This window comes from Desmodus rotundus, chromosome X, assembly GCF_022682495.2.
Source record: "Desmodus rotundus isolate HL8 chromosome X, HLdesRot8A.1, whole genome shotgun sequence".
NCBI lineage: Eukaryota > Metazoa > Chordata > Mammalia > Chiroptera > Phyllostomidae > Desmodus > Desmodus rotundus.
Window position 1 is genome coordinate 2,594,581 of NC_071400.1, and position 27,979 is coordinate 2,622,559.

Here is a 27,979-nt window from a genome sequence, read left to right on the forward strand (position 1 = left end):
TTAAACCTACCTGTGTCATAGACAATTGTAACTGAATAAAAATAAAAATTAAAAATAATTAATTAAAATTAAAAATAAATAAATAAAAATATATAAACCTACCCGTGTCACAGGTTCCTTATCTGTGATACCACAGAATTAGGCTACAATGTTGCTTCCAAGTAAAAAGGTTATAAAATAAATAATATTTCCCTGACTTCTGTTTCTCATATTTCATTGTTGGTATATAAAAATGCCTTTGATTTCTGAATATTGATTTTGTATCCTGCTGTTTTGCCAAATTCACTTATTGGGTCTAGTTTATTTGGTGGGGTCTATAGGGTTTTCTATGTACATGTCATTTCTATCATGTCAGCTGCAAACAATGACAGTTTTACTTCCTCCTTTCCAATTGGGATGCCTTTTATTTCTTTTTCTTGTCTGATTGCTGTGGCTTGGACTTCCAGTACTATGTTGAAAAGGAGTGGTGAAAGCAGACATCCTTGTCTTGTTCCTGATCTTAGTGGGAAAGCTTTTAGTTTTTGCCCATTGCATATGATGCTGGCTGTAGGTTTCTCGTATATGGCCTTTATTATGTTGAGGAGTGCTCCCTCTATTCCCACTTTCCTGAGGGTTTTTATCATAAATGGGTGCTGTACCTTATCAAATGCTTTTTCCCCATATATTGATATGATCATGTGATTTTTGTCTTTCCCTTTGTTTATGTGATGTATTATGTTTATTGGTTTGCAAAGATTGTACCATCCTTGCATCCCTGGGATGAATCCCACTTGATCATGGTGTATGATCTTTTTAATACATTGCTGGATGCGGTTTACCAAGACTTTGTTGAGGACTTTAGAGTCTATGTTCATCAGTGACGTTGACCTGTAGTTTTCTTTCTTTGTTGTGTCTTTATCTAGTTTTGGGATTAGGATGATGTTGGCTTCATAAAATGAGTTTGGAAGTTTTCTTTCTTCTTGGATTTTTTGGAATAGTATGAGAAGGATAGGGGTTAGCTCTTCCTTAAAAGGAAACCCTAGTACATTATTGGTGGGAATGAAGACTGGTGCAGGCACTGTGGAAAACAGGTATGGAATTTCCTCAAAAAACTAAAGATGGAACCGCCTTTTGACCCAGAAATTCCACTGTTGAGATTATACCCAAAGAACCCTGAAACACCAATTAAAAAAACCTATGCACCCCAATGTTAATAGCAGCATTATTTACAATAGACAAGTATTGGAAGCAACCTAAGTGCCCATCAGTAAATGAGTGGATCAAAGAACTATGGTACATTTACACAATGGAATACTATGCGGCTGAAAGAGAGAAAGGAGGAGCTCCTACCCTTTGCCACAGCATGGATGGAACTGGAGAGCATTATGCTAAGTGAAATAAGCCAGGCAGTGAAAGACAACTACCATATGATCTCACCTATAAGTGGAACCTAATCAACAAAACAAACAAAGCAAGCAAAATAGAACCAGAGACATTGAAATAAAGAAAAAACTGCCAGTAACCAGAGGGGAGGGGGATAACTTGGGAAAGAAGGGGAAGGGTAGTCAAGGAACATGTATAAAGGACCCATGAACAAAGCCAAGGTGGGGGGAGGGTTGAGGGTGGGTGGGACAGGGGGGAGGGGATGGGAGAAAATGGAGACAACTGTACTTGAAAAATAATAAAAATAATAATAAAGAAAAAAGAAAAGAAATAAATACTGTTTTATAGTTATTAAGGATTTATACTTAATAAACACATTCCCATTTCCTGAGAAGGCTTTGTGGGCATTTTAATCATACAATTTTTGAAACCCAGATATCCATGCTAACATCCATGGAAGGAAATAAAATCCACCATGGCATATTTTAATTTACCATCAGAAAAAGATAATTGTGAAATTCCTGAACAAATTTGGGCATGTCTTTATGAGTAAAAACTTCTGAAACTAGTTGAAACATCCCACCCAAACCACATAGTCCCAGCCTGTTATCTCATTGAATATATAAAAAACTTGAATAAAAGGAAGTTAAAAACCTAAATGAAAGCACAAAAAAAAAATGAGGTTAACTCCTTCCTCAACACTTAGCCAGGAATCAATATTAGGACTAGCATTTAGGAGTTCATAGTCTAAATTCCACATATTTGGAGGGAAAAATATTTAATTCCCACCCTATGTTAAAGCACCTGGCTAGAAGGAGGTCTTTAACTTTTATAATTGTAATACCTTTTAACCAGGGTGACAAATTAAAATCTAATGAGGTTCATTATTCTACCTATAGAAAACCTATTTGTGTGCACTATATTGAGAAATCAGCGTAAAGCAGAGAGATAAGTGTGAGTACAGGGCAAGAAAAAGCACTATCTCAAGTCATCTGTTGATCATTGAACAGCTGAATCAATCCATTTTCTTCCAAAATCAGCAGAGCATTTTTTGTCTCCTATAACTATTTAAAATCATAGTTGCTATCAAAACTAACCAATGAAAGGACATGGTGTTTCTCCAACTGTTTTATTTTACAAGGAGTGTTTAGTGTGCTGCCAACTTTTCCCTTTGAGGGAAAGTTGTTCTCCTTTTGCTTACTCTGAATATTAAAAAGTGAGCTCCAACGCTATAGCATTTTTCCTAAATCTGTGTTGTTTTGACAGGAGACTGGGCATTTTCTTTGGGGAGGGAATACATTCTCTAAAGAAAATGAAAACAAATTTCCTCTTAAAGAAGAAATAGGCAGTACTCGGGGCATGTCAATTTATGAGAATGCATCTCTGAAAATACCTTGTTAACATTCTGTTAAAGTCAGAGGCAAATCCCAAGAGTCTAAGCCGTGTCTGAATCTTCAGACAGGGTTCATCTCCTGTGACAACACTTTCGTCGGAGTGAAAAGACTGAAAATCCATTTTTCAAGCAAGTGTTGTTTTCTCCTTGGTGAGTGGACTTTTCTGTAACATCTCAAGTTCAGTGGCTCCTTCTTTGAAAGTGTCAACCATGGAAAAGGGTTATTAGAAAAGAGGACCAATATAATTCACAAACTTATTCAAATCACTCTGGTAGTGGAAATGCCTCAGATAATGAGTCTTTCATATATATATATATATATATATATATATATATATATATAATTTATATAATTTAATTTAAATATATATATTTAATTTAAAAATGGCTCCAATGTGAAGTTTCTGTGACTAATAGACATTGCAGTTTTCAGAAATATTTTTGCTTTCATCAGTTACGTAAGAATGACAAAGATCTAAATTTTGAACTAATTTAGAGCTATAGACATAGACATGGTAAAAATTCTCCTTCATTTTATTGCCAAACTTAACCCAAAATGCAAGGCCTGTGTAAGAAATCTCATGCTTTAACTCAATCCCAGACAAATCTGGCATTCACTGGCAAACCCTATCATTGACATTTTGCAATGCTCCCTCATGCATTTCCATTCATGATTATTTTTGTTTTTGTTATTGTTTTTATATTGTGTTTGTTTGTTACTTTTACATATGATCCTCTTAAGAGTTTTCTTAAGGGCATAAAGCAATGAGAAAGGAAGATTTGAGCAAAGGATATTTTTTCAGGTCAAATGAAAACATCTGATAAAGTAATAAGTGAATATTATTCAATTTATTTTGAGAACTTAAAATTTAAACTCTTCTAAGTACTAGGTAGTTACAAATTCTGCATTTGGTTTATTAAGTATAAAACACGTTGTGCTTGAATCCTCTTGAACTTGTTAAAATCTAGTAAACTAAGCTTTTTATGAAATTGTTATTCACATTTTCACTAAATATTCAAAAATAATTTTGCTACAAATAGCACGGTTTTCAACTATGTCCCAATTGTATTAATGACATATTTCTGTGGTACTAATAAGATGTGTTTTTCATACACCACTAATGCTCCATAGCCACACAGGGACACTCCTATGAATTTACTTTTATGAGGGATAACATTTTATTTGCCTACGAAGATCTGCAATTTTTTATTGCTGAAGGAATAGAAACTTTGGGTATCATAAGGCTTTCAAGAACGCAAGAAGCCTTTGAATTCATCTAGTCCAAATTTCTCATTGTACATACGAGAAAAGTGAGGCCTAAACAAGGGAAAGTATTTACACACCATGAAGGGGCTAAAGCTCTTTGAGTGCTTAAACATTTGATGAATGCATAAGTGGATACACAAATTGATTGATGGACGATGGATAGATGGATGGATAAATGAGAGAATGGGTACATAAACTGATACATCAAGGAGAAAAAAATAGTGGCAGAGTCAGGGCTGGAGCCTGATTGTCCTGGCACTCATTTCACTGCAGTTGCCCTAGGTCACACTGCCTCTGTAAGCAAAACAGTCATCTTTATGTATATTTCAAAAAGCAATTGATTTGGCGATTGCTAAACTCAATCTAGTAGAGAAACTGTAAGCGTTGAAGCCAGACAGACCTGGGCTTTAGTCTCAGCTCTGCCCACCACTAGCTGTGTGAGCTTGGCGAAGTTAACCTTGCCAAGATTCTTTTTCATTTGAAAAGTGGGGAGAATGAATTGAAAATAAAATTCAATAAAATATCTGTGTAAATTGGAACAACTGTAATAGAATAACAATAAAATGATTTGATAGAAAAAGAAAGATAAAAACACACAAAAATATATATATATCTCTGTAAACATGCAGGGGTGTCCAAGCTTTTGGCGTCTCCAGGCCACACTGGAAGAAGAAGGGTTGTCTTGGGCCACACATGAAATACACTGTGACATGTAATTACAAAAAAAATCTCATAATGTTTTAACTAAATTTACAATTTTGTGTTGGGCTGCATTCACAGCCATCCTGGGTTACATGCAGACCATGGGCCATGGGTTGGACACCCCTGGACCGCAAAGCATCTAGCAAGTGCATCACACACAGTAGATGCTCAATAAATGTTCTTTTATGTGTCTTTTTTTAAAGATTTCATTTCTTTGTTTTTAGAGAGAAGGGAAAGGAAGGAGAAAGAGAGGTAGAGAAACAACAATGTGTCATTGCCTCTGGAGTGCCCCCCACTGAGGACCCAGCCCGCAACCCAGGCATGTGCCCTGACTGGGGATCGAACCGGTGACCCTTTGATTCACTGGGTTGCATTCAATCCACTGAGCTACACCAGCCAGGGCTATGTATCTTTTAAACTTTTATTTATAACCTATGAAAATGCTGATGTTATCTACTCTGAAGACCATGGAACTTCTTTACCATATGTGGTTCTAATCCAATGTTTCTCAAAGTGTGGTACATCAGACATCAGAGCAGCAGTATCAGCATCAACTGGGGACTTTTTTGAGAAATGCAAATTCTCCAGCCTCATTGTAGACCTACAGAGTCAGAAATTTGGGGGATAGGACCCAGAAATTTCTGTTTTGAGAAACCCTTCAGGTGAGTCTGATGTACTTCAAAAGTTGATAACCATTAATCTGTTGTATTGTATCCCTAGGTTCCTTGTTCAGTGCTCTAGAGCCAATGAATTGCAGGAAGACCTCTACTGTGTTTTTTCCTAAGGTCTCTTCTGAAATCAAACATCATATCTAAATGTCATGTCATGTCAATCTATGATCCAGGAGGTGACATTAAGTGACACGGGAACTCCAGTGGCAGTTTGTTAATAAAACATGATAAACTTCACATGGTCAGTATATTGTGAGGATGTTCTTGTTTGTAACGACCCCTCTAAACCGTCTCAAAGGTTTGTGAGGAAGCCACTGTACATCTTTGTCAAAAACCAAAACCATCGTATATCTTGAAATCTCACTTTAAATTACAAATTACTCTTTATAATAATAATGCAATACAAGTCAATACTAATACTGGTAATTCAGTGAAAAGGACTGTGTTGTTTCGTTTTTGTTTTATTTGCTTTGTTTTAGAAATAGCAGAATTGAGCATGGACACAAGTACCCTAGGTCATTTGATTTAGATGAACATGGCTGAAGAAAGCTGAATAAGGTGACCCATCCAGCCCTTGCCCAGTGTGACTCTCTGAATTACGGACATAATGCCTCAGAGGCAACAAACACTTCCTGGACATGGACCTGCCTTTACAAACTTAAATCTCTATGGTAATGACAACGCCATTCTCTTATTTGCCAATTTTTGACCCAGGAGCTGGAGGACCATGGGTACAGTGCTCCCAGTAGGAGAGAGAGGAGCGGCGACTGTACTGAAGGGCTTAGAAGGATCAGCATAAGGTCCTTAGGCCACTTCACCTGCACGACAGGCATGACAGACTCTCCGCTACACGGGCGTTTAGGACCATTCTAACTGCACCCTGGATATTTTCAATTCAGCTGGGGCAGTAGGTCAAACGTAAGTTCTACAATGCAAGTCATCTGAGCCCTAAAGCTAAAACAGCTGTGACAAGAATACTCATTTTGCTTTTTCATGTTATTTCCAGGATGCTTCTCCCATGCTCAAATCCAAGCTCTTCGAGGGCAAATGGTTAAATCCAACAAACTTCTTGAGATTTTCTGAATCATGGAGGTGGCTGAAGACTGAGGAAAATTATAAAACTGGCCCAGCAAGGGAGGAAGACAATGAGGAGACACGGACCTTTTCACTTGGTCCATCACCAGTTGTCTCAGTCCCTTGCCCCACAAATAGGTATGACACTGGCAGTGTTGATTTAATTCATGACACTTATAATACACTTTTGAATTTCTGAGTCAATATAAATAAAAGCTATAATCTATTTTTCTTATTGACTTTAGAGAGAGAGAGAGGAAGGGAAAGAAAGACAGAAAGAGAGAGAGAGAGAAAGAAACATTGATATGCTGTTCCACTTATTTATGTACTCATTGGTTGTTTCTTCTATGTGCCCCGATGGGGGATCGAACCCACAACCTTGGCATATTCGGACAACGTTCTAACCAACTGACCTACCTGGCCAGGGCTGCAGATAATTTTAAATAGTTTCTTTTTGTTTTTAACATTATCTAGCATATCTAGCCCGTGATGCCAAAAAAACCCCTAATGTTTATGATAATGATAAAATAGATATTTAAATTTCAGAGTCAATTTAAAGAAAAATTGTAATTAATAATAAAAGTGATTACAATATCACAGATATTAGAAAAGAGGTGTGAAAATGACCAAATTTAAGCTAAAAGAAAACTGACATTTATTAAAATTCAAGCCTTAAGAGAACAGGATGTATATTTATAACCTGAACTCACTGAATCTTTATAGTCAAGTAATGAAATATTCCTTATGTTTAGTCTGTAGTTAATGAATCAGAGTTTTTGAGCTGGCAGGAAACCTACTAATCAAATTGGCAAATGACTTAGAAGGGAAAGATTTTAAATTGGAGCAAAAACTGGGGCTTGATTTAAAAGAGAAACGGAAGAGAGGAGACAGGGAGGGGTCGGGAAAGAGAGAATGCATTTGAATTTTTAGTTTCTAAAAGTCCTTGTTTTGGGCAAGTTCAAATGCTTTATTTAATTCAGTGAGGGTCTCTTTTAGGTTAGGATTATATGGCTAATTAATCTGTGCCTCAAACACAAAAACATTTTATGTGTGCCTATCTCAGAAAGACAGAAATATGCAGAGCAAAGTTATACACTGTGGTTTTATTCAGTCACGCAAACCAGAGAATACAGTGCTACCTGGAACAATAGAAGTTTGGGGAGGAGGGCAAAGACCTTGAGCATAGAAGGTCTTCCTCCAGATTTCCTGCAGACTACATTCCCTTCAATATGTGTTTTACGGGAGAGAGAAAAAATAAGAAAGACAAAAATGTCTCCTATCATTGTTTTAAAAAAGAGTTCCAAAGACGGCCAGATGTATGGTTATACCTTTGAGGCTGTGTCTTGACAGAATGAAACAATAGACCAAGGGGAGTCTGTATTTCTTCTCCTCATCTTGCTTAAGCACTGATGGAGACGTCTCATTATAAGGATTTACTGTCAGAACTGACAGTGTTAACCATTTCCCCAGCGATGCTCCGGCCAGAAATATAGAGAACACACACACACATCACATCTATCTACCTACCTACCTATCTACCTAGAGGTGCATATATAAACATAGAGATATAAATATATCTTAAAAGTTTATAACAGTGATAACGATATTTTAAAGTTCTTGAGTGCTTTTAAATTTTTTAAATTTTCCAAACATGTTGGCATCTGTCATTTCAAATACATAGCTTATGATCATGTGAAGGGGAGGATATGGTAGCATGTTAATGAAATAGTATAGACCTGACATATCTGGATTTTAGCAAGTCATTTTACAATGTGTCTCATGGTGTCTTTGTGAACAAAATCGTGAAATATGGAATGAATCACAGGACAGTGCAATGTGACATGTGTTGAACAGATACACCCATAAACTGCTGATAAATGGACTTCTGTCAAGCAAAGAGAGGCTAGCTGTGCCACCCCAAGCACTTCCCAGACCATAATGCTGGTGTAGAAATAAGCGGCCACAGAAGAGCACCAGGATGATGAAGGGTAGTCAAAGCCGCAGCCTGTGAGAAACAGTTAAGGCAACTGAGGCTGAATCACATGGAGGGGATTTATGTAGAATATCAGCAGTCTTCATAAAATTGATCGAAGGACCATTAGATTGAAAATTAGGTGGGAGTTGGGGATGGCTGGGGTCAGGGGCAACGTTGGGGGGGGTGGAGACAACTGTACTTGAACATCAATTAAAAAAAGACAAAAAGAAAATTAGAACTGATTCAGTATGTCTGCAAAATGCAGTATAAAGACTAGGGGTTAAACATTTTAGTGAGATGGATTTGAACTGAACCTAAGACCTCTCTGGCAATAGTAAAATGAGCTGCCTGGGGAGATGGTAAGTTCTCCAACTTGAAGCTGCATTGGATGAGAGTTTGTCAAATATGTTAGAGAAGATATTAGACTAGGTTAGATGGCCTTTATAGCTTCCCTAACTCTAAGAGTGTTTCAATCATTCATTATTCATTCATTCATTCCACAAATATTTATTGAGTTCCTGCTAAGTGCCATGCACTGTTCTAGGCGCTGGAGAAACAGTGGACAATAAGACAGATTTCCCGTTCTAATGAGGTTATTTCTATTGGAAGAAACAGGCAGTACGTGAGAAGACAAATAAATATTTCAGGTAATGTCAGATAGTGAAAATGATACAGAGAAAATAACACATTTGAACCATTTGTTATTTACAACCACTGGCACTGAGACTTTTTGATTTAGAGACCAATACTGTGCCCACTATATTCTCCAAAGAGTTCAGGCTTGGGATTCATCAGACCAGACTGGCAAAGAGCAACTAACACTGCTGATCCCCTCTAAGGGACGTGACAGGATTCTCATAAAAGGCGGAATTAACCGTGTGAGATTCACAGGCAATGAAAAACCATCCTTTTTGACTACTAACCCAGAAGAATATGGGTTTAAAAATCATAATGTAAATAGCCCTGGCTGGTGTGGCTCAGTGGATTGCGTGCCAGCCTGTGAAACAAAGGGTCACTGGTTCGATTCCCAGTCAGGACACATGCCTGGGTTGTGGGTCAGGTCCCCAGTAGGGGGCGCACGAGAGGCCACCACACATTGGTGTTTTTCTCCCCCTCTTTCTCACCCCCTTCCCCTCTCTAAAAATAAATAAATAAATAAAACCTTTTTAAAAAGAATCATAATGTAAATAAGCAGCACAATATATGCTACTTCGTGCTTTCCAATCACTGTTATAAATGATCATTTTACAGACATGGTGTGGAACAAAGAACTAAATGGGTGAGGCCTACCTAAGCATGTAGATGACTGCTCCTATCAGGTCAATCACAAGCAAAATCACTAAAGCAGTTTCTTTTTCTTTGCTGCAAAAACAGGAAAGGGCATCTTTGCCAGACCCCTCAAGTCACACCGACAACTTTACCACGTGGCAAATACACACATTTTTCTCTATCTGCCTCAGATACTGTGCTCCAGGTCAACAAAGGTCCACGCTGAATACAGGGGTAGCAAAATAGCAACCTACACAATCGGATGCAATACAGGCAGACATGTGTCTCTCCTTGTTACAGTCACCGACTCACCCTGATGCTCAGACAAGATGGAGGCATTTGAGATGTGAAAAGACAAACAAATGGAGGTTTTTTCCTCAGGGAAACAGATGAGACCAAACATAAACTCTAAAATGAATTGGCAACAGCCACCCTTCTCTGGCCCAGCAGTGAAATGCAAAGCAGATCCTAAGTCCCCTGGTCACCCCCATTCCCCTGGGTGGTGAGTCAAAGTGAAACATCACCGGATGCCGAAAACAAAGCCAACTTTAGGCAAGCCTACAGAGGCACTGCAGAAAAAGAGAAGAGTTAAAAACAAATAGGCCCATGAATTTTAAATAGGCAAACAACAGAAACAAAGATCATTTAAAAGCATAAGAGCAAATTTCCTAATCCTGAATGAACCGGGGGAACAGGCCACACGGTGCCTTGTCCTGTTTGCCAACACCCCCAATACTCATGTAAATCACCCTGAGGCCAGGCCGCTTGAGAAGTAGTGATTTCTGGGGGAAGGAAAAGACTGGGCGGGGCTCCTGTCTCCAGAGTGTGGAAGTTAGATTTCAACTCCTCGCTCCTGAGCACTAAGGCAACAACTGCTGGCTGCTGATTCGGTATCCCACAGCACAGAAAGCTTGCCTCAGTAGGCACAACTAAATGAGGCTTTGTGGATTATTCTTTACATGGCTGGTCTTTGTGTAATTTGCAAAATGTCGCTATCTGTTCGCCCCTCCGGCTTCCTAGGCCTTTTACCCCTTCTAGTGGCTCCTCCCCCCAACACGGTGCTTTCCCACAGAAGTGTCAGGGACTTCCTAGAATGCCCCACGCCGAAGCCTCTCTTCCAGAACTTAAAAGTTCGTATAAGAGACTGTATTCGTTTCCTAGGACCGCCTTAACATAATGAATTACACTGACAATGTTCTAAAGGCCTCTAGTCCAAAATCAAGGTGTCGGTAAGGTTGTGCTCCCTCTGAAGACTAAGAAGGAATCCTTCCTTGCCTCTTGTAGCTGCTGGTGGGTCCCAGCATTCCTTGGTTTATCCTTGCTTCACCCCAGTCTCTGCCTTCATCTTCACATGGCCTTCTTCTCGGCGTGTGCACGTGGTCTTCTCATCAGGACACAACTTATTAGACTTAGGGTCCCCTTTAATGCAATATGAACTCATCTTACTTGTATCTGCAAAGACCTTATTTGCAAATAAGGTCACTTGCTGAGATTGTGGTACATGGAAAAAAAATTAATAGACAAATTTGGGGAGGACACTATACAACCCCGTGCACAGGCAATCCTTAATGCAGATTTTTATTTTCTTTGTGGAAGAGGAATGATAAGTGTAGAATGGCAAATTTTCAGACAGTGGAATTAATGTCAAAGAGACAGTCTGGGAAACAGGATAGACATTCAAAGGCCTCCCCAGAACCCTTCTCAAGCACACAAATATACCATGTGAGTTGATTTATGTTGGGGGCAAAAACATAGCAAAGTAAAGTTTTTGTAACTATGTAAGTGGTAAGCTTTTGGAAATATAGCAATTACATTATGCATCTTTATGTGTACCTTAGTGGATACTTAAAGGTTCTGGGAATGTAAATAGCAGGCTCCACTCTGAAGCAAGGTGGTGATATATATATTATGTTGGCTATATATATACACACACACACACACACACACACACAGTTGTATCTAGCTCTGGGTATTAGGATCCCCACTTTGGCACTTTCTAGTAATGTGTCCTTGTACACCCTCTCAGGACACAACAACTTACTTTCCAGAGGAAGAAACTGAAGTCTATTCTGAGCACAGATGAGCTCCAAGTGTAAAGCCAGGACTGACTCCACAAGCAGAATGAGTTGTAAGCTAAAATCTCTCTCCCGCTGTCTAGCTGCCTGCATCCTAAAGCACCAGCACCTGGGAGTCCTCTTGGGGTTAAACACTGACTACTGCTTTCTGAGCATCCCTTTCAAATGTAAATTCTGCCTGGAAGAGAAGCAGGGAAGCTCATCAACTTCCACTAGTGAGGATGAGTTTTGCTGGGCAGAATCGCAGGGGTTAAAGCTATTGCTGAGGCGAAAGTTACCCCAAAGCAGGGAGGCGGAGTAGAAGACACATATTGTGCTGCGGGCAGACCTTGTCAATAATGTTTCAGAACCAAGAGAGAGTTAAGTATTGTGACCATCAGTTCACCCTCTAGCCTTCAAATAATGTAATTAACTTGATAACATTTGTCCTGACCTTCTTGAGAACCTTTGCAAAATCATTAATTTTTCTTTAAAGCCAGCATTCTCACACTAGCCGATCCCCTACCACTACACACACTTCTCCCCACCGACCGCAAGCATAGGTCTAAGCAAGCCCGAAAATAAATCTTTGCTTGGAATAGTTTTGATGGGTTTGAGTTCCTTCTCCTCTCCTCATCCCACCGACATACCAACAAGTTAACTCATTCAGAACCGGCTTGAAAAGTGCCAGACACAGAACTCCTTCCTAGAGTTCTCAGTACTTTAAAATATAGATCATAAGGCTCCGTCTCTATATATTCTGCAATAGTAGGTATTTGCTGGGTCTTGGGAATGTCCTTTTAAGGAAAAATCTCAGATTACTCTGATGCCACCTTTTGAAGACTAACATTTGCGAACAAGTGAACACCATTGTTTTTATTAGTACGTTGCCTAAAATGCAATATATAATCCACACACCACATGGTGCACAAACCTTCAGTGACTTTTCACATATGCATATACTCATGTGACAACCAGTCAGACCAGCACACACTACATTTCTGCCACCCATACTCAGAAAGCTTCCATATGATCTTTCCCATTCAATACCCCCAGTCTCCAGAAGTAATTACTATTCAGAATTGTAGCACTGTTGACTGAATTTGCCCACTCTTGAAATTCAGAAGATGGTGCCACTTACTCTTTTTTTTAATATTTTATTTATTTATTTTTAGAGAGAGGAAAGGGGAGAAAAAGAGAGGGAGAGAAACATCAAAGTGTGATTGCCTCCCGCGTGCCCTGGGGACGTGAGAGGCAACCTGGGGACCTGGCCCACAACCCACGCATGTGCCCTGACTGGGAATCAAACCAGTGACGCTTTGGTTTGCAGGCTGGCATGCAATCCCCTGAGCCACACCAGCTGGGGTGGCACCACTTACTCTTTTGTTTTTAGCTCTTTTTTCACTCAACACATCTTTGAGATCTATCCATGATCTTGTGTGTATCAGTAGCAACTACATCTTTCTTACTTCACACAGAATCACTGAATGTTGAAGCTTGAAGGGACTTTAAAGATCATATATGAGGGATTAGAGCTCTGGCTCAAATGTCTACAAGGAACAATGTGGAGAAAGTTTAATAGTAAAGCAGGCAGGTGTGAGGCAATAGTGGTAGGAACTGCAGAAAACTGGAGAGTATTCTCTAATTAAAGGAAGCAGTCAATATTTACTCAGTTTCTATTGATTGTTGCTATGTGGGAATGCAAACCTAGCATAGATTTCTCAATTTTCTAAGAGAGGTTGGAAATGTATTGTTTTGTACACTCTCCTGATTTTTAATCAGCTTTAAAATAAGTACAGACCAATCAAAACACAATTGCCGGCCACCTGTAGCCAGAGATGGTCAGTTTTCAATCTCTGACTAGTCCAGTCTCCCTATTGTCAGATAGGGAAATAAGGCTCAGAAAGGAAGGGACTTCTCTAGGGACACACAGAAAATTGGAGGCAGAGCTGAAGCAGCCTAGTTTAATATTTTAAATAGTTTAGCACACAGAATATGAAGATGACTACTTATTATGAAGTCCCATGTCTGCCATTTACCAGCTATGGGGACAGTGGCACCTTATTTAGCTGTCTGAGCCTCAGTTTTCAAATCTGTAAAATAGAGGGGGAAATGCCTTTCTTAGAAAGCTGTTGTAGAACTGAATAGACTAATATAAAGGTAATATAAGCAAAGAGCTAGGATCATGCCTAGTACATATAGTAAGTGCTATAGAACTGATAGGTTGCTGGTGGTGGTGGGAATGTCACTGCCAAGGATAATGAATGGGAAAACTAATATTACCTGTCATTTCCGAGAAGTTAGTTTCTCCAGGACAAATTACTAAGATATGATACAGGACATCCATAAGTTGTCAAGCCTGATGGAACAGAGCATTTAAATGGGTTATTAATGCCAAATTCACATTTAATCAAAATAGGTTTAAGTGATTTGTAGCTCAAGAGTGGAAGGCATAGCTGCCACTAGAAGGAAAAGTTTCAAATTAGTACCTTTAATATGTGAAAAATAGGCTTTCTGGTTTTTTAGAAAGTTGGACTTTAACTCTTGTACCTTTGTTAACCAAAGAAATTGAATTTTTATCAAATTTTAAGAGGACTCATACAAGCAGTTTGTCAGAAACTCAGCTATTTTACCTGGTAATGTAAAAGCTGTGGGGAATAAAAAGAAGTGTAAGCCTAATACCAGTTTTATTGCATAAGTGCTTTAGAGTTTTTGAAAGTTTCCTTCACAAATATTAAAATCCTAGGTTATTAGAACTAGAAGGCTCTTAGGAAATCATGCAACACCCCTCATTTTCTCGATGAAGAAACACACCCAGAGAGATTGCTACCTACCCACGACAAAACAGTTTGCTGGGGCAGGACAAGAATCTGGCTCATCTAATTAGAAAAAAAAAAACTAAGATGTGATAGAATTAGATTCCAACTGACAACAGCAATCAGTGTTGGCGGTGTTGGCAACACTAGCACGTATCAGAGAGACAAGGAAGCAGGGGCTTGGGAAATCAGGTAAGGCTCTTTGGAGGAGGCAGCTTCTGAGCTGGGTCTAGAAAGATCGTCAGATTTCCAAATGTGAAAAGCCACTCAGAGGGCATAGACACGTAAACAAAGGCAGGATGAGTGTGCACAACGCAGACACTAACAGGGCTCACAGGGCACAGGTAAAGGAAAAAGAACGCGCTGCTGGAAAAGTAGGATAAAACTGCGTCCCAGAGGGTTTTGAGTGTCAAATCCAGAAACTTGGTCGTGAGGCTATGGCTAGGCAGAAAAACTCCTTTTTTAAAATAAAAGAAAGGTATGCTCTCATGTGAAGTGCTCTTAACACACACACACAAAGGATACAAGGAAAGTCTGGGAGGTGTTGAATGTGTCCATTACCTCGATTGTTGTAACGGTACTACAGGTGTTTGCATCTGTCTACACTCATAAAATGTTACCCCAAAGACAAGTGTGGTTTTTGTGCATGCAGGAGGCCTCAGTCAAGCTGTTTTTAAAAGGAAATGTATGCTTGTATTTTAAAAAGAACGCAAGAACACCACAGAAAACATAAAATGAAAAATAAAATTCTCCTCCATCTACACTATCCAGATTCACTTATGATTAACAGTTTCTTGTGCAACTTGCCAGAAATGTCCCCCAGGGAGTTCTCTGTAAAGTCCCGATTTGCTATGTACTGGAGTCACCCTGATGTAACACAGTGACTGGATTGCACCATATCTGGGTTACACAACTGCCGAAAGCAAAACAGTGCACCCCAAGTACCACCTGAGCTGCTTGAAAGGCAGCTGGAAAAGAAAGCACCCAGGTCTCTTTAAAAATTAAGAAAACCAAAATTCCTCTTCTGCTCTTGACAAATAATTCATCAGCGTAACAGTTCCCACTTGCACATACTGGTTGGCCCTGTTCTGTTGGCACGGATGAAGAAAATACAAATATCTTAGGAATCTGATGTGATTCCTGACTAATGATATTTTCTGCTTCAGTCTTTCAGCCAAGAAATAATCAGAGAGTAAGAGGGGCCCTATTTTTCTCTCAGGGATATACACAAAGAACTCAATTTCAGATAATCCAGCTGCATTAGAAAAATCAAATGTGGTAGCGACAAGAAAAACAATCATGGTGGAAATGTAATGGAAGGAAATAAGGACATGGAATTTGGTCATGTAAATACGCCCCAAGTGGAAATAACTGAGGCGGAATAGCTAAAGCAAGAGGTCCATCCTGAGATAATGCGGGACAGTTCAGCCTGTTAAATACCTGGCTTGGAGGAGGATTTACCTATTCTGAGCATGGGGTAAATCACAGGCAGAGTTACAGAATGTTAAGAAAACACATATTAGAAAGTTCTTCAAAATGTCAGCAGATAAAATCAGCTGATAGAGCACATTTACGGTCTATCAAGTATTCTTGGGAGGGGACCGTAATAGATGCCAGTCCTGTAGTAAATAAGAAATTATATAGGGCAGTTAGAAATCGCCAGGATCACCTATTTCTTGCCTATATATCTAGATATACAGAGATACACAGATAGATGATAGATAGATAGATGGGTATACAAACATTTGTTTGTTATGGTCATCTGTCTGCTAAATCTCAGCTTTCTCTTTGAGTAGCTGTACAGAACATTATATGTCTGTGAACTTACACATTTCTTTCACATACCCCAGGCTTCATCCAAACTGAACTGCTGCATGTCCATTTATAGTCTGCAGTTCCTAAGGTCTGTCTATGCCTTTCTCTGTGCTGTTTCCTTCATTGTGAGAGACCTTTTCTTCAATCCATTCTAATGCCCCCCCACCCCCTCCGTAGTGGGATTACCAACTAGTACCCTATTTTCAAAGCCCAACTCAAAAGCCTAGCTCAAAAGTCACCTTTTTTTACCAAGCCTTCCCAGATTCCACACTCACTCTCTTTACCCAGCCCAGCACATTCCCAAGCTCTCTCTTTTCCACCATCAGAGGACTGTATCTGCACCACTTATGTGACATTTGCCACTAGGAGATGTCTGCATTGCTCACACTAAAGTGCATATTTTGCCTGCTTTACTGGTCTGCCAACTCTTTGAGAAAAAGCATTGCATAGATTCATCTTTATACTTCTCATCCAGCATACACACCCCAAACACACACACACACACACACACACACACACACGAACCTCAGTGCAGTGCCTTTAACCACTTTGATGTTCATATTTGTAGAGAAGTTGTATTAATTATGATGGATTTCTATTAAAAAGTTGAAAGAAATTTTGTTCAGACGCAATAGATAACCTGATACATGAAAATTACTGGCAATTGCTTTTGTTGTACCATCATTGTGATTTTTATCATCAGCTACAACTCGCCAAATGCCTATTGTGGGGTATTCATGTTATTTCTAATCCTCACTGCAACTCAGCAATGACCTAGGATTATCCTCTGACCTTTACTTTCCAGATGAAGGAAATGAGTCTCAGAGAATTTAAATAACGTGGCTAAGATCACACAGGTAGTGAAGAGCAGAGCTGGGAATCCAACCCAGGCCTAGCTGACTTCAAAACCTGTGCTCTTTCCATTAGCACATTTTTTTCAAAGCACTTTCACAACTATTATCACATTTGTACTGCACAGCAAAAATGTGGGGTTGGCAGGGCTGGGTGTACTCCCTTGTCAGCACCCCCATTCACTGCTGGATCTCCCATCAGCACACTCCAACCCTCCTCTCCACTCCCCCTAAGGGTCCGCCACAACCCCCTTTAGCAATCTGCAACCCTACAAAGACAATGCCACCCCCACTGCCTGATTAAGACCTTTAGTGATAAGCCCAAGCATTAAAGGATAGTCTCCCATCCTGTAATTTTGAAAATGCTGAAGCATAAAATTAAATTGTATCTTTAACTGACCAAAATGTACACATGCTGAGTTTTTAAGCTTCTTTCTAGATTTTGTTTTGTAAATTACTTATATATATATTTTTTATTTTTAAAGGGTTTTTTTAAAAGATATTATTTACTTATTCTTAGGGAGACAGGAAGGGAGGGAGAAACAGAGAGAGAGAAACATGGATGTGTGGTTGCCTCTCACACACCCCCTACGGGAGACCTGGCCTGCAACCCAGGCATGTGCCCCAACTGGGAATCGAACCAGCAACTTTTGTTCACAGGCTGGCACTCAATCCACTGAGCCACACCAGCCAGGGCTCTTTCTAGATTTTCTCATACCATCTTTCTTTCTCCCCTCTTCCCTACCCTCCCTCCACTCTTCCCCTCCCCCCTCTCTGTTTTTCTCCCTCTTCCTCTCTCTCTTCTGTAAGCTGATGCCACCAGCTTGGACTCAGTCTGCTTTCTGGGTGAACCAACATTGGCAAGCCCCAGAGAGCAGGATTCCAGGAAGGTCCAGATCTGTACGAAAAGTACAACCCACAGGAGGGGGGTTATAGCAAAGATGCAAAGACCCCCTCTTCCTCTGTTAGGTTGTAAAGATGGTTGCTTAAGCCCTTAGCTAGGGCAGCCTGGTCAGTACATCAGGGTTTAATGAAATTATTAAGAAGCTCTGCTAACACTAGAAGCTCTCTAGTAGGCCTGCCTTATAAGGAAGCAAAATATAGGACCACCTGAGCGATATGATCTGAAGGATGTCAAACTTGTACCATGGTCCCAGAATATCTCTACCCACAGAAGGGCCTCGACGTGGTTACAGCCTTTCAGAATGTCATGTGAACATGCAAACACCCCAAGAAATTTCTTTCCAAACTCTACAAGTTCGTGTCTCAATAAGGATACATTTCCCCACAGTGGCAGCTGATCAAGGGAAAAGGCCACCTGAGTATGCACAGACCGAGAAACAAAATGAGATGTTTTGTTGAGTTGCACATGTGAAACCTGTATGGTCTTGTTAACCACTGTCACCCCAATAAATTCAATAAAAAATAACATCAAATAAACTGAGAAGATGGTAAATGTTATAAAGGGAAATAAAAGGCTGACAAACTTCGGCTCCTTCAGAGTTGCACTGGGGTGGACCCTGCTTCCATTTCACAACTGGGCGTTCTAGATCTCAGTCATACGAGTTAGGGAAATTCTTGGAAAGCTCTGCAACTTCTAATGGACTAGGGAGTTCATGCTGTCCCAGCGCTGTATGGTGTTGACAGCAGTGAAAGGTTGCGATGTGTGCTAGGCACATTACGGGTTAAACTTATGAAAATGCTGCAAGTCTAACGTAACTGGAAGAATAACAGGTTGAACAAAATACACACCAGGGTGGGACTGCCCCTGAGGGGTGGTTGGGCACTGTGCCAGGGACCTGTGGAGTAACCTGTCCTGTTGACTTTTCTCCAGGGTGGGAAGAGGGAGGAGCAGGAGCTTCCGTGGCTTGGAGACGCAGCCCACCCAGCTTTCGGGAGGAAGACCCAGGCAGAGACCTCAAATGTCTCAGATTGTGCATGTGCCGACAAAACAAAACGATGAATCTTTCTGGAATGTACAAAATGGAATTTTATCTTATTTAACCTTTCCCTTCCCTTTCTCCCTAAGCTAACAATCAACATGTGCAACTTACTGAGAAACTGAGCATAAATGTACTCTTTTTCATCTCCGTTCACTGAATGCATTTGTCTTCTCTTTTTCCCTAAAACTGTACTTGCCCAGTGAACAAGTTAACAAGTTAACTTGCCCAGTTGCCTCGTTTACTTAAAATGCTTTCACGACCAGTCAAAAGGCTCCACACGTTTGGCTGTGTTGTGAGCATAAGGAGAAGGATCAGAGAGCAGGAGAATCATGCTGAGAGTCTGCATGTGACTCCTCTCCTTTTCTTACTTGACTAATTCAGGACATTAAAACTACTTTAGGCATTTTGACAAAAAGTCAGCGTAGCTCTTCATTTCTACTCAGAATAATTCTCTATGTTTAGGCAGTTTGGAACTTGTATTTATGAACATTGAATTTGGTCTTTGCTCTTTTGCAGGGGGGTGGGAGGGGATCAAAAGGCCCCCATAGTTACCCACTGGGTAAACAGACCTGTAGGCGAGGCACGGTTCAGTGCTTTGGTCCATGGACGTTTTAAACATCTATCTTGGCTGCTCCATAATCCCCTTGTTCATCATCTCATAGTCCCTGCTTAGGTGCTGCCAGTTCTGATTCTAGAGTATTATTTGGTAAAGTAAATCACCCATAACCCAGTCAGGAAGGAAAAAAACCCTGTGAGTGGGAAAAAAGAATCAATGCTGTAAAGTGCATGTGCTGTAGATTTCATCATAGGAAAGCGTCTGGTCAGCGCTACACAATTCTAGCAAGTTTACCTATCCAGTTTCCAGTTCACGGGTAGTTGCAAAGAAAGTGAGATTACTGTGGGTTCTTCTTATTCTTCTTATTAACATCTATTGGGTGCTACTAGCTGCTAGAAAGTGTGCTAAATCTTTTCCAAGCATTATTTCACTAAATCTTTGTAACAACTCTATAAAGTACAATTAATAGCTCAATTTTACAGTTTCATACACTGAGTTTTAGACTAAGTTTTAGAAGGACTAAATAAGTTGCCAAATTTGTATATACTTACTAGAGACAGGCGTATGGGTAACAGTTTTGTAAAGGCCTGTATGGCAGCTTGATAGCAAAAAGAGTAAATAAAATACAAAAGGAAAATAAATTACGAGAACTTGGAAAGCACAGCAATTTGGAGATATTGAATTTGGAGACGGGCCACTTTATACCTCTCCCAGCTTTTAGAAAGCAACATGGTGTTACAACACAGGAAAGGAACTGGTTTGTGTAAGTGTGACCCCAAACCATTAACAAATCAATTAAATTATGTTCAAAATCACTTACTTAAGAATGGAGAAAGAAGTGTAGTCCTTGCCATAAATATTTCTCTGATTTTCTTTAATTGGTAAGGTAAATATCCACTGTGTGTTTTGGATTCTCCAAGGGAAGTCTTCAGTTATCTGAAAAATGCACATAAATAGAACACGTTATTCCCTGATGATGGCAGTATTTTTATGTGTGGTGTTTTCCTAAAGAATAAAACATTAAGAGGGAGGAAGGAAACATAACCTGATTTGCAAAATATTTTCCTTTTCTTTTCAAAGACTCTTCATTCGGCTCCGGCTAGTCCAGCCTGTCCATTTGCTGTGGTTTGGGCATATTCCACCACCGGGGTTTATCCTATTATGCTGACTAATGTGGAACTGACCATTTCTAAAGGCGACCTGGGAGCATGAGTGACTTGATCTGTGGTTTGAAGTGGCCAAAGAGAATCCCTAACCCCACTCTTTACTGGGATTAAAATAGCCGCCCCTGAGCCTCAACCTAAAATGTCCAAATGGCCCATGCCCAGGGGGTGCCTGGGATTTGCCATGAGAAAAGAAGGTGAGATCTTGCACAAGGTTAATTCTCAAGTGTCCAGCCCTTAGTGGACACCTGGGCGCTGCCTAGAGCCCCTGAGAGGCTCTAGGAAAGACAGGAAACCTGGGCTAAGGCGTTCAGAAGGAGCCTGGGACCCTGCGCGTCTGCTACAAGTACCCTTCGACAAAGTTGGCCTCATCCACAGTGTTATCCTATTATATGTTGCCTAGATCTGTCCATGGTAACATTTCCAAGAAAACATTGCAGGGAGGGACCCTAGGGACTGAATAGGTGGGCGGGGGAAGGGGCCGAGGGGCTGCAGCCTGCTCTCCGAGTGAGAATTAAACAAACAGCCCAGTGTGGATAGAGTGAGGGGAGGTTATATGAGACAGACATAAAAAATTAAAGTCCCAAACCACTGTGGTCATTCAGAAATGTTTGCAACTTTTCACAAGGGCAGTGGTATTACTCCCAATTTCCTGGCCAAATATTTATTAATGTAACCAAGGAGTGAGTACATGAGGCTGTCTCACATCGGCGCAGCATCCTACTTTCCTTGCGGCTCTAAACTGTGAGGTACTGTCAAAAAAACTCTTCCACACTCAAAATAGCTACGTTACAGAGGAGAGTTGGAACGTGTTCTGGGAGTGGGTGTGTTTGTTTGAGTTCAGTGTGTGCAGAAAAGGCAAAGCCTCCGCAGCCATTCACACACTTCCCTCCTCAGCGATGGGTACGCAGACAGCAGAGCTCCTGGACTAAGTCTCTGAATGGTAACGTACATTTATAAAGATTATTTTCTTAACTATTTTGAGCCATTTTATAAATAATATGCATGTGTCTGCTAACGCATATACACATATATATTTAGTCAACGATTGCTTGTTTTCTCCTGTGGCTGGTCTTGTGCGGTTACTTACGGGGTATGATTTCTGAGGTGTCAGAAAGAGCTCCCCCCCCCCACCTCCTACCCCAGCCACCCAAAAATATCTCTTGGGTTGGCCCACCACAGAGCCTAAAATTCCCACAGTGCTCGAATGAGTTAGTCATTGAAAGCAGCTGTTAAAATCCAAGTGTCACACTGAGAAATGAAGCAGACATTAGAAATTCAAGACAATGTAAAACAGAAAAGAGTACGGAGAAATTGTTTCTAATATCATGTTAAGTTTCAAAAGGAGAATGCAAAATGACATACGCAGTCTGGGTCAGATGCTGTTTGTAAAATGTCACGGGGTCAGAGCCGGCATATAGGACCCCGCTCGTAAATATGAGCCTACAGTAAAAGGAACCCAGCACTGTCGGGCAGGCTTTGTTCTGATTTATTCTGAATGAGTGCTTTCCACAGTTTCTGATCCTCAGATCCTACTCTCTTCACAGTGTATCACGAGATACCTCCCTCTGCCGCTCCCCAGAGGCTCCTGTTAATCAACCTTGGCAGGGCCCACAACCCCACCTCCTGGAAAACTCAAGGAGCCTGACATCTGCCTGTGACGAGCTCTTTGAGAGGCCTCACAAGAGCTCACGCAATCTCTCTTGGCAGCAAACTGCCCAAGCAAGCCCATTTCCTCAAAAGATGGTGGAGGACTTAGCAGCCTCCTATATGGCTCTGAAACTAGAGAATGAAATTCTGCAGGCCCAGGTGCAGAGGCTGATGGAAGAAAATGCTGCCCTGCAGGCCCAGATCCCAGAGCTCCAGAAGCCCCAAGCAGCCACCCAGGAGCCTGCAAAACCCTCAAAGCCCCCGGATCCCCCAGCATCCTGGGACCCCCCAAATTCCCCAGGGTTTGAGGACCCCCAGAAGCCCAGAGAGCCCCAGGCACTTCCAACTGCCCATGGGCTCTCATCGACCTGCGAGTCTCAAAAGCCTCCAGAGCCTAAGGAGCTCGAGAAGCCCCTGATGGCCCTGGAGGACCACAAGCTCCCAGGGGTCAAGGAGGCCCAAGAGGCCCCTGATGCCAAAGATGCCCCAGAGGCCCAGGAGGCCCAAAGTTCAGGGCTGCAGGATCCCCCAAATGCTCAGGAGCCCCAGGAGACACCAGAAGGCCAGGAGACCTCAACATGCCTGGAGCCCTGTGAGCTTCAGGCTCCCCAGGAACCTCTGGAGTCTCACTTGCCCCAGGAGCCCCTGGAGGGCCTAATAGCTGTTGAGACACCAGCTGCTTCCGAGCTGCTACAGTTCCCCAGTGGGTTAGAGGCTGAAGCTTTCCCCTTAGAATACCCTTTAGCCTTCAAGGGGAAGGCCCAGAAGCTGCCTGAGGTCCTGGTTCAGCTGAATAGTTACATGAGAGTCAGAGGGCACCTGTATCCCACGGAAGCAGCCTTAGTTGGCAACCGCTTCTCAGGTGAGGCAGGAAGGTGGTTCCAGCCCTTAGTAGAGATTCAAAGCCCCCTGCTGGAGCAATTTGAAAGCTTCATACAAGTGCTCCAGGATGCTTTCGACAATCCAGAAACCATGGATGATGCCAACCACCACTTCCGCCAGCTCTGCCAGGGGGAGGACCCTGTCCACCAGTATGTGACCCACTTCCACCTCATCGCTCAGGTGCTAAACTGGGATGAAAGTACCCTCTGCATCCAGTTTCAGGAAAGGCTTGCTAGTTCTATCCGAGATGAACTGCCTCAGACAAGCCCAGCCACCAACCCCTCTGATCTGATCACCCAGTGCATCAGCCTAGAAGAGAAGCAAAGCGGTAAGCCTGATGTAAATGCAGAAGGGGCAAATGCCTCTGAGGAGAGAGCTGGGCCTGAGAGTCCACCAGCTGAAAACCGGCCTGTGCAGGATGCAAACAACCGCCCACACCTCAGTGAAGCTGAACGGGCCCGCCGCCGTGTCGGCCATTTGTGCCTCTACTGTGGTCATCCTGGTCATTTTGCCAGAGATTGCCCTGTCAAGCCTCATCGTGCCCAGCAGGCGGGAAACTTCGAGGCCCGGCGGTAAGGGGGAACCCGGGCGGGCCAATCTACAAATATGCATCCCCCTCACTTCCAATATCCATGTCTCGTACCCTATGGCTTACTGTTGAAATTCGACTGGGAAGACGACAATTCTTTGAGCAAGCAATGGTGGATTCAGGCTCCTACAGGAATAGCATTGACCATTCTGTGGTTCTTCGAGAGAAGCTGCCCATCCGCAATAACATCTTCCCTCTGATGCTCGAAACAGTAGACGGACGTCCGCTGATCAATGGACCCATAACTAAGGAAACACCACCTGTCGAAGTTAAAATTGGAAACCACGTCGAAGAGCTCCAGTTTGATATTATTCATGCACCACGATACCCTCTGATTCTTGGAATCCACTGGCTTGAAACACACGACCCCAACATAGAGTGGAGTACCCGCACTGTGTCCTTTCCATCTCGTTATTGTCACTACAACTGCTTCAAGCACAGGTGGAATAGAAGACGTCGTGATGAAATAATTGCTGGGTAGATCCTGTGTCCTAGTGACTGCTCCTGGCAACCTGTCTTCTGTTACCTCAGCTGTCATCAGCATTTGCTGCTTCCAGAAACTTCCACTGAATCTCTGGCAATGAACAAAGGCTACCTGTACAACAACCCTGCCTCTTGGATCATGGACTAAACCTGACAAATTTGAGCTGCTTTTCTTTCACCAAAACTGCATGCCCCTTTCTTTTGAACCCTGCATTACTGTGGGACTGTTTTAATTAGAATTTATACTAACAATATGCATGAAAATAGATATTAGAAACTAACATAGAGAAAGAATAGCTGTTAGACTGACTTTATTTTTTTCTTATCAAGATTTTCTCTAGCACAACAATATCTCTCCAATAAAAAATAATTTGCAAGTGGTATTTTTTTAAAAATCAATAAACGTTGGCAATTTCTACTGGTGTTTGAATTATTTCTTAGCTTAGCAGAGGGAAGAAGATAGGGATAAGTAAGTTGGGAGGAAGTGAGGGGATTGGAAAAGGCTAAAAGTTTGGGGGAGGTCCGAAATATCCCGGGGGGAGTGACGGGTCACTCACTGGGTGATGGGAGCAGGGAGAGATGGAGACAGTAGGAGAATAGCTGGGGTGGAGGGAGATGCAGTGAGGCGTGGTGGGATTGGGGGGGAAGGTCGAGGGAAGGTTGGGAAGAGGGTTTGTGGGAAATTGGTAGGAGGCTGGAAAGGGTTCGGAAAAGGGTTGGGGGTTCTTAGGGCAAGGGTGAAAGGAGGGGGAAATTTCTACAAAAGTAAAGGGAGAACTAACAGAGACATTGAGAAGCTTTTTTTAAAAAACAGGATTTTTATTTTAATTTTTTAAAAGATTTTATTTATTTTTAGACACAGGGGAAGGGAGGGAGAAAGAGTGAAACATCAATGTGTGGTTGCCTCTTGTATGCCCCCCACTGGGGACCCGGCCCACAGTCCAGGCATGTACCAGGACCAGGAATCAAACTGCAGACCCCCTGGTTCACAGGCCGGTGCTCAATCCACTGAGCCACACCAGCCAGGGCTAATTTTTTAAATTTTTTGAATCATAATGTATTTTACTGTATTTTCCCCTGGCAATTTATCCCCCTATACCCTCTTCCACTTCCATCCACCCCCTTTTACCCCTCGCAAAACCACACCATTGTCCGTGTCCATGAGTTATTTTTCTTTTTTTCTTTTTTCCTCCACCCCTTCACCCCCCAACCCCCAACCCCCACCCCCTGAGCTGTCAGCCTGCTCTCCATCTACGAATCTGTGTCTGTTTTGCTTGTTAGTTCAGTCGGTTCATATGAATACTACACAGCCGTAAAACAGGAGAAAAATTTGACCCTCTGTGGCAGCATGCACGGACTTGGAGAACATTATGCTGAGTGAAGTAAGCCAGTCAGAGAAAGATAAGTACCATATGATCTCACTCCTATGTGGAAATTATTGAGCAGCTTTGAAAGCAAACTTCTTGGACTTTCTAAGTTAACCAAACAATAAAAAAAGATACTGGTGAGGGCAATGAGCCCGCTCAGTGACCCAGCTATCCCATGAAGTGACAAGGTCTTATTCCTTGCACCAGGGAAATTTGCCCTAGAGCTCATGCCTGTTAATCTGCTCTTGCCGGTGCACAGGAGTTGGATGGCAGGAATGAGCTGAGACACAGGCAGGTCATTGGTAGCCAGCTGTGCCTCTCCTACATACACAGGTTGCCATGCTGCTCACATGACACACAGGAAAAGCCAGGTCAAGGAAAGGAACACATGTCCTTATGGATACAAGAGGGGCTAGTGTAAATCACACACACACACACACACTGCGGGGTAGGAGAGATGGAGGGGCTGCAATCCCCAGGTGATATAGGGGGAATTACCAAGGCAGACTCTAATGCATGTCCTCTGTGTTTCCAACTCCCCCTTAGAAGTATCTTTGAGGCCACTTGAGGGAGATTACACAAATAATCAAATACATGGCCCTTACCCTAGAAGGAGACAGGTGAGGAATTTACCATTCACTGAGCTGCTAGTACATCCCAGCTACAATGTCAGGCATGTTATACACATTAATTATTTCATTACTCCTCAGAATGACCCAGTGAGGTAGGTATGTTTGCTCCTATTTTTGCAATGAGCAAACAGAATTCCAATGAGGTCAAAGTCACAAAGCTAGTGAGTAAGTGGTGGAGGCCTATTGGGCCTCCAAAGCCTATGCTCTTTCCCCTACATCATGCCAACATCCCTAATGCAGTGGCGAGGGCCAAACAAGATGGTGGCAGCTGCAAGCTCACCCTGAAAATGAGGGGAAACTAAAAAAAAAAATTATAAGGACCATCTGGGTTGTAATTCTGTTTCCCCAATTCCCTGGATCTCAGTCACAACCCCTTACCACCTCACTCAACTCCAAACTTACCCCTTTAACTCTTGGAGGATTTCCTGTTGTTTAATTGATGGCACGACCCCATTGCAGATTGCATGGTATTGTTTCACCAGAGTCGGACGTGCATTAACAGTCAGTGACTGGTAGGGTCTGTGCCTTTTTATCTAGAAGCACGTGCATCCCCCCTGGGATTGTCTACTTAGCCTCTTCAATAGCCAGTCTCCTGTGTGGCACACCTGAATCAAATATAAAACAATACTGAATGTAAACTGTAATTGAAAAATAGAATAAGAAAGAAGTACACATAAAAACATGCAAAATTAAGTAATCCAAATCCTATATAGTCTTAAATTGTATCTCTTCTAGTCCTTGTTGGCCTTCCCTTCCTTCCCTGAACAATGTAACATGTTTTGCCATGACACATCACCACCTTGTGGTGTGTGGGTACCTTTCCCGAGACAGATGTCCTACATCCCCCTCTCCAACCCTCACACAGAAATACGTAGAGATAGAACCTGCCATACCCCAAGGGTATGCTATCCCTACCCTCGACAGCATAGCCTAGCATAGGGCCTGTTGCCTAAAAGTCCTCCACGGCAACCGGTGCAATGACAGTGAATTATCACTGCCCAGAGAAGCGTGCTTGTTTGTCTATTATGGGCTCTTCTTATCTTTTCTCCTTTCAATTGCTCATCTTTACCCTTAAAAGTAAGCACTATTTGCCAATGCGGAATTCAAGGGAACGCAAGGACACAGGCACAAAGCCAAAGGGGGATAGGATCGAGGGTAGGAAGTGGGGATGGCTGGGGTGGGGGGGAATTGGTGGGGGGAAATGGAGACAACTGTACTTGAACAACAAATTTTTTTTTAATTTTAAATAAAAAAATAAATATGCATAGTTTGTGCATATGTGAAAAAGAGAACAAAAGCTTTCAGCAGCTACAAAGAAAGAATGTCTTTTCTTTGTCAAAATACTTGGAGCGAGGGAGACCGACTGTGTGGATTTCCGTTGAACTAAGGAGACTCACGGTGCACAGGACTTTCAGTGTGGACACCGGGGCAGTTCTGAGAAAGCTGAGATGGCTGGTCAGCCTAC

At 41.9% G+C, this 27,979-nt stretch overlaps 1 protein-coding gene across 2 annotated transcripts; it reads left to right on the forward strand.

Moving 5' to 3' along the window:
* The first annotated feature begins 21,597 nt into the window (after positions 1-21,597).
* On the forward strand, positions 21,598-24,925 carry RTL3 (retrotransposon Gag like 3). 2 transcript variants are annotated; one of them, XM_053917673.2, is made up of 2 exons: positions 21,598-21,660; positions 22,459-24,925. In XM_053917673.2, the coding sequence occupies exon 2, from the start codon at positions 22,655-22,657 to the stop codon at positions 24,017-24,019; it is 1,365 nt and encodes a 454-aa protein (XP_053773648.1). In that variant the 5' UTR covers positions 21,598-21,660; positions 22,459-22,654; the 3' UTR covers positions 24,020-24,925. The 2 variants fall into 2 exon arrangements, with proteins under 2 accessions (XP_053773648.1, XP_024430741.1); XM_024574973.4 differs by lacking the exon at positions 21,598-21,660 and adding an exon at positions 21,766-21,854.
* The last annotated feature ends 3,054 nt before the right edge of the window (positions 24,926-27,979 follow it).

Coding starts and splice junctions, on each gene's coding strand:
- RTL3 (XM_053917673.2), top strand. CDS start 22,655: ATGGTGGAGGACTTAGCAGCCTCCTATATGGCTCTGAAACTAGAGAAT.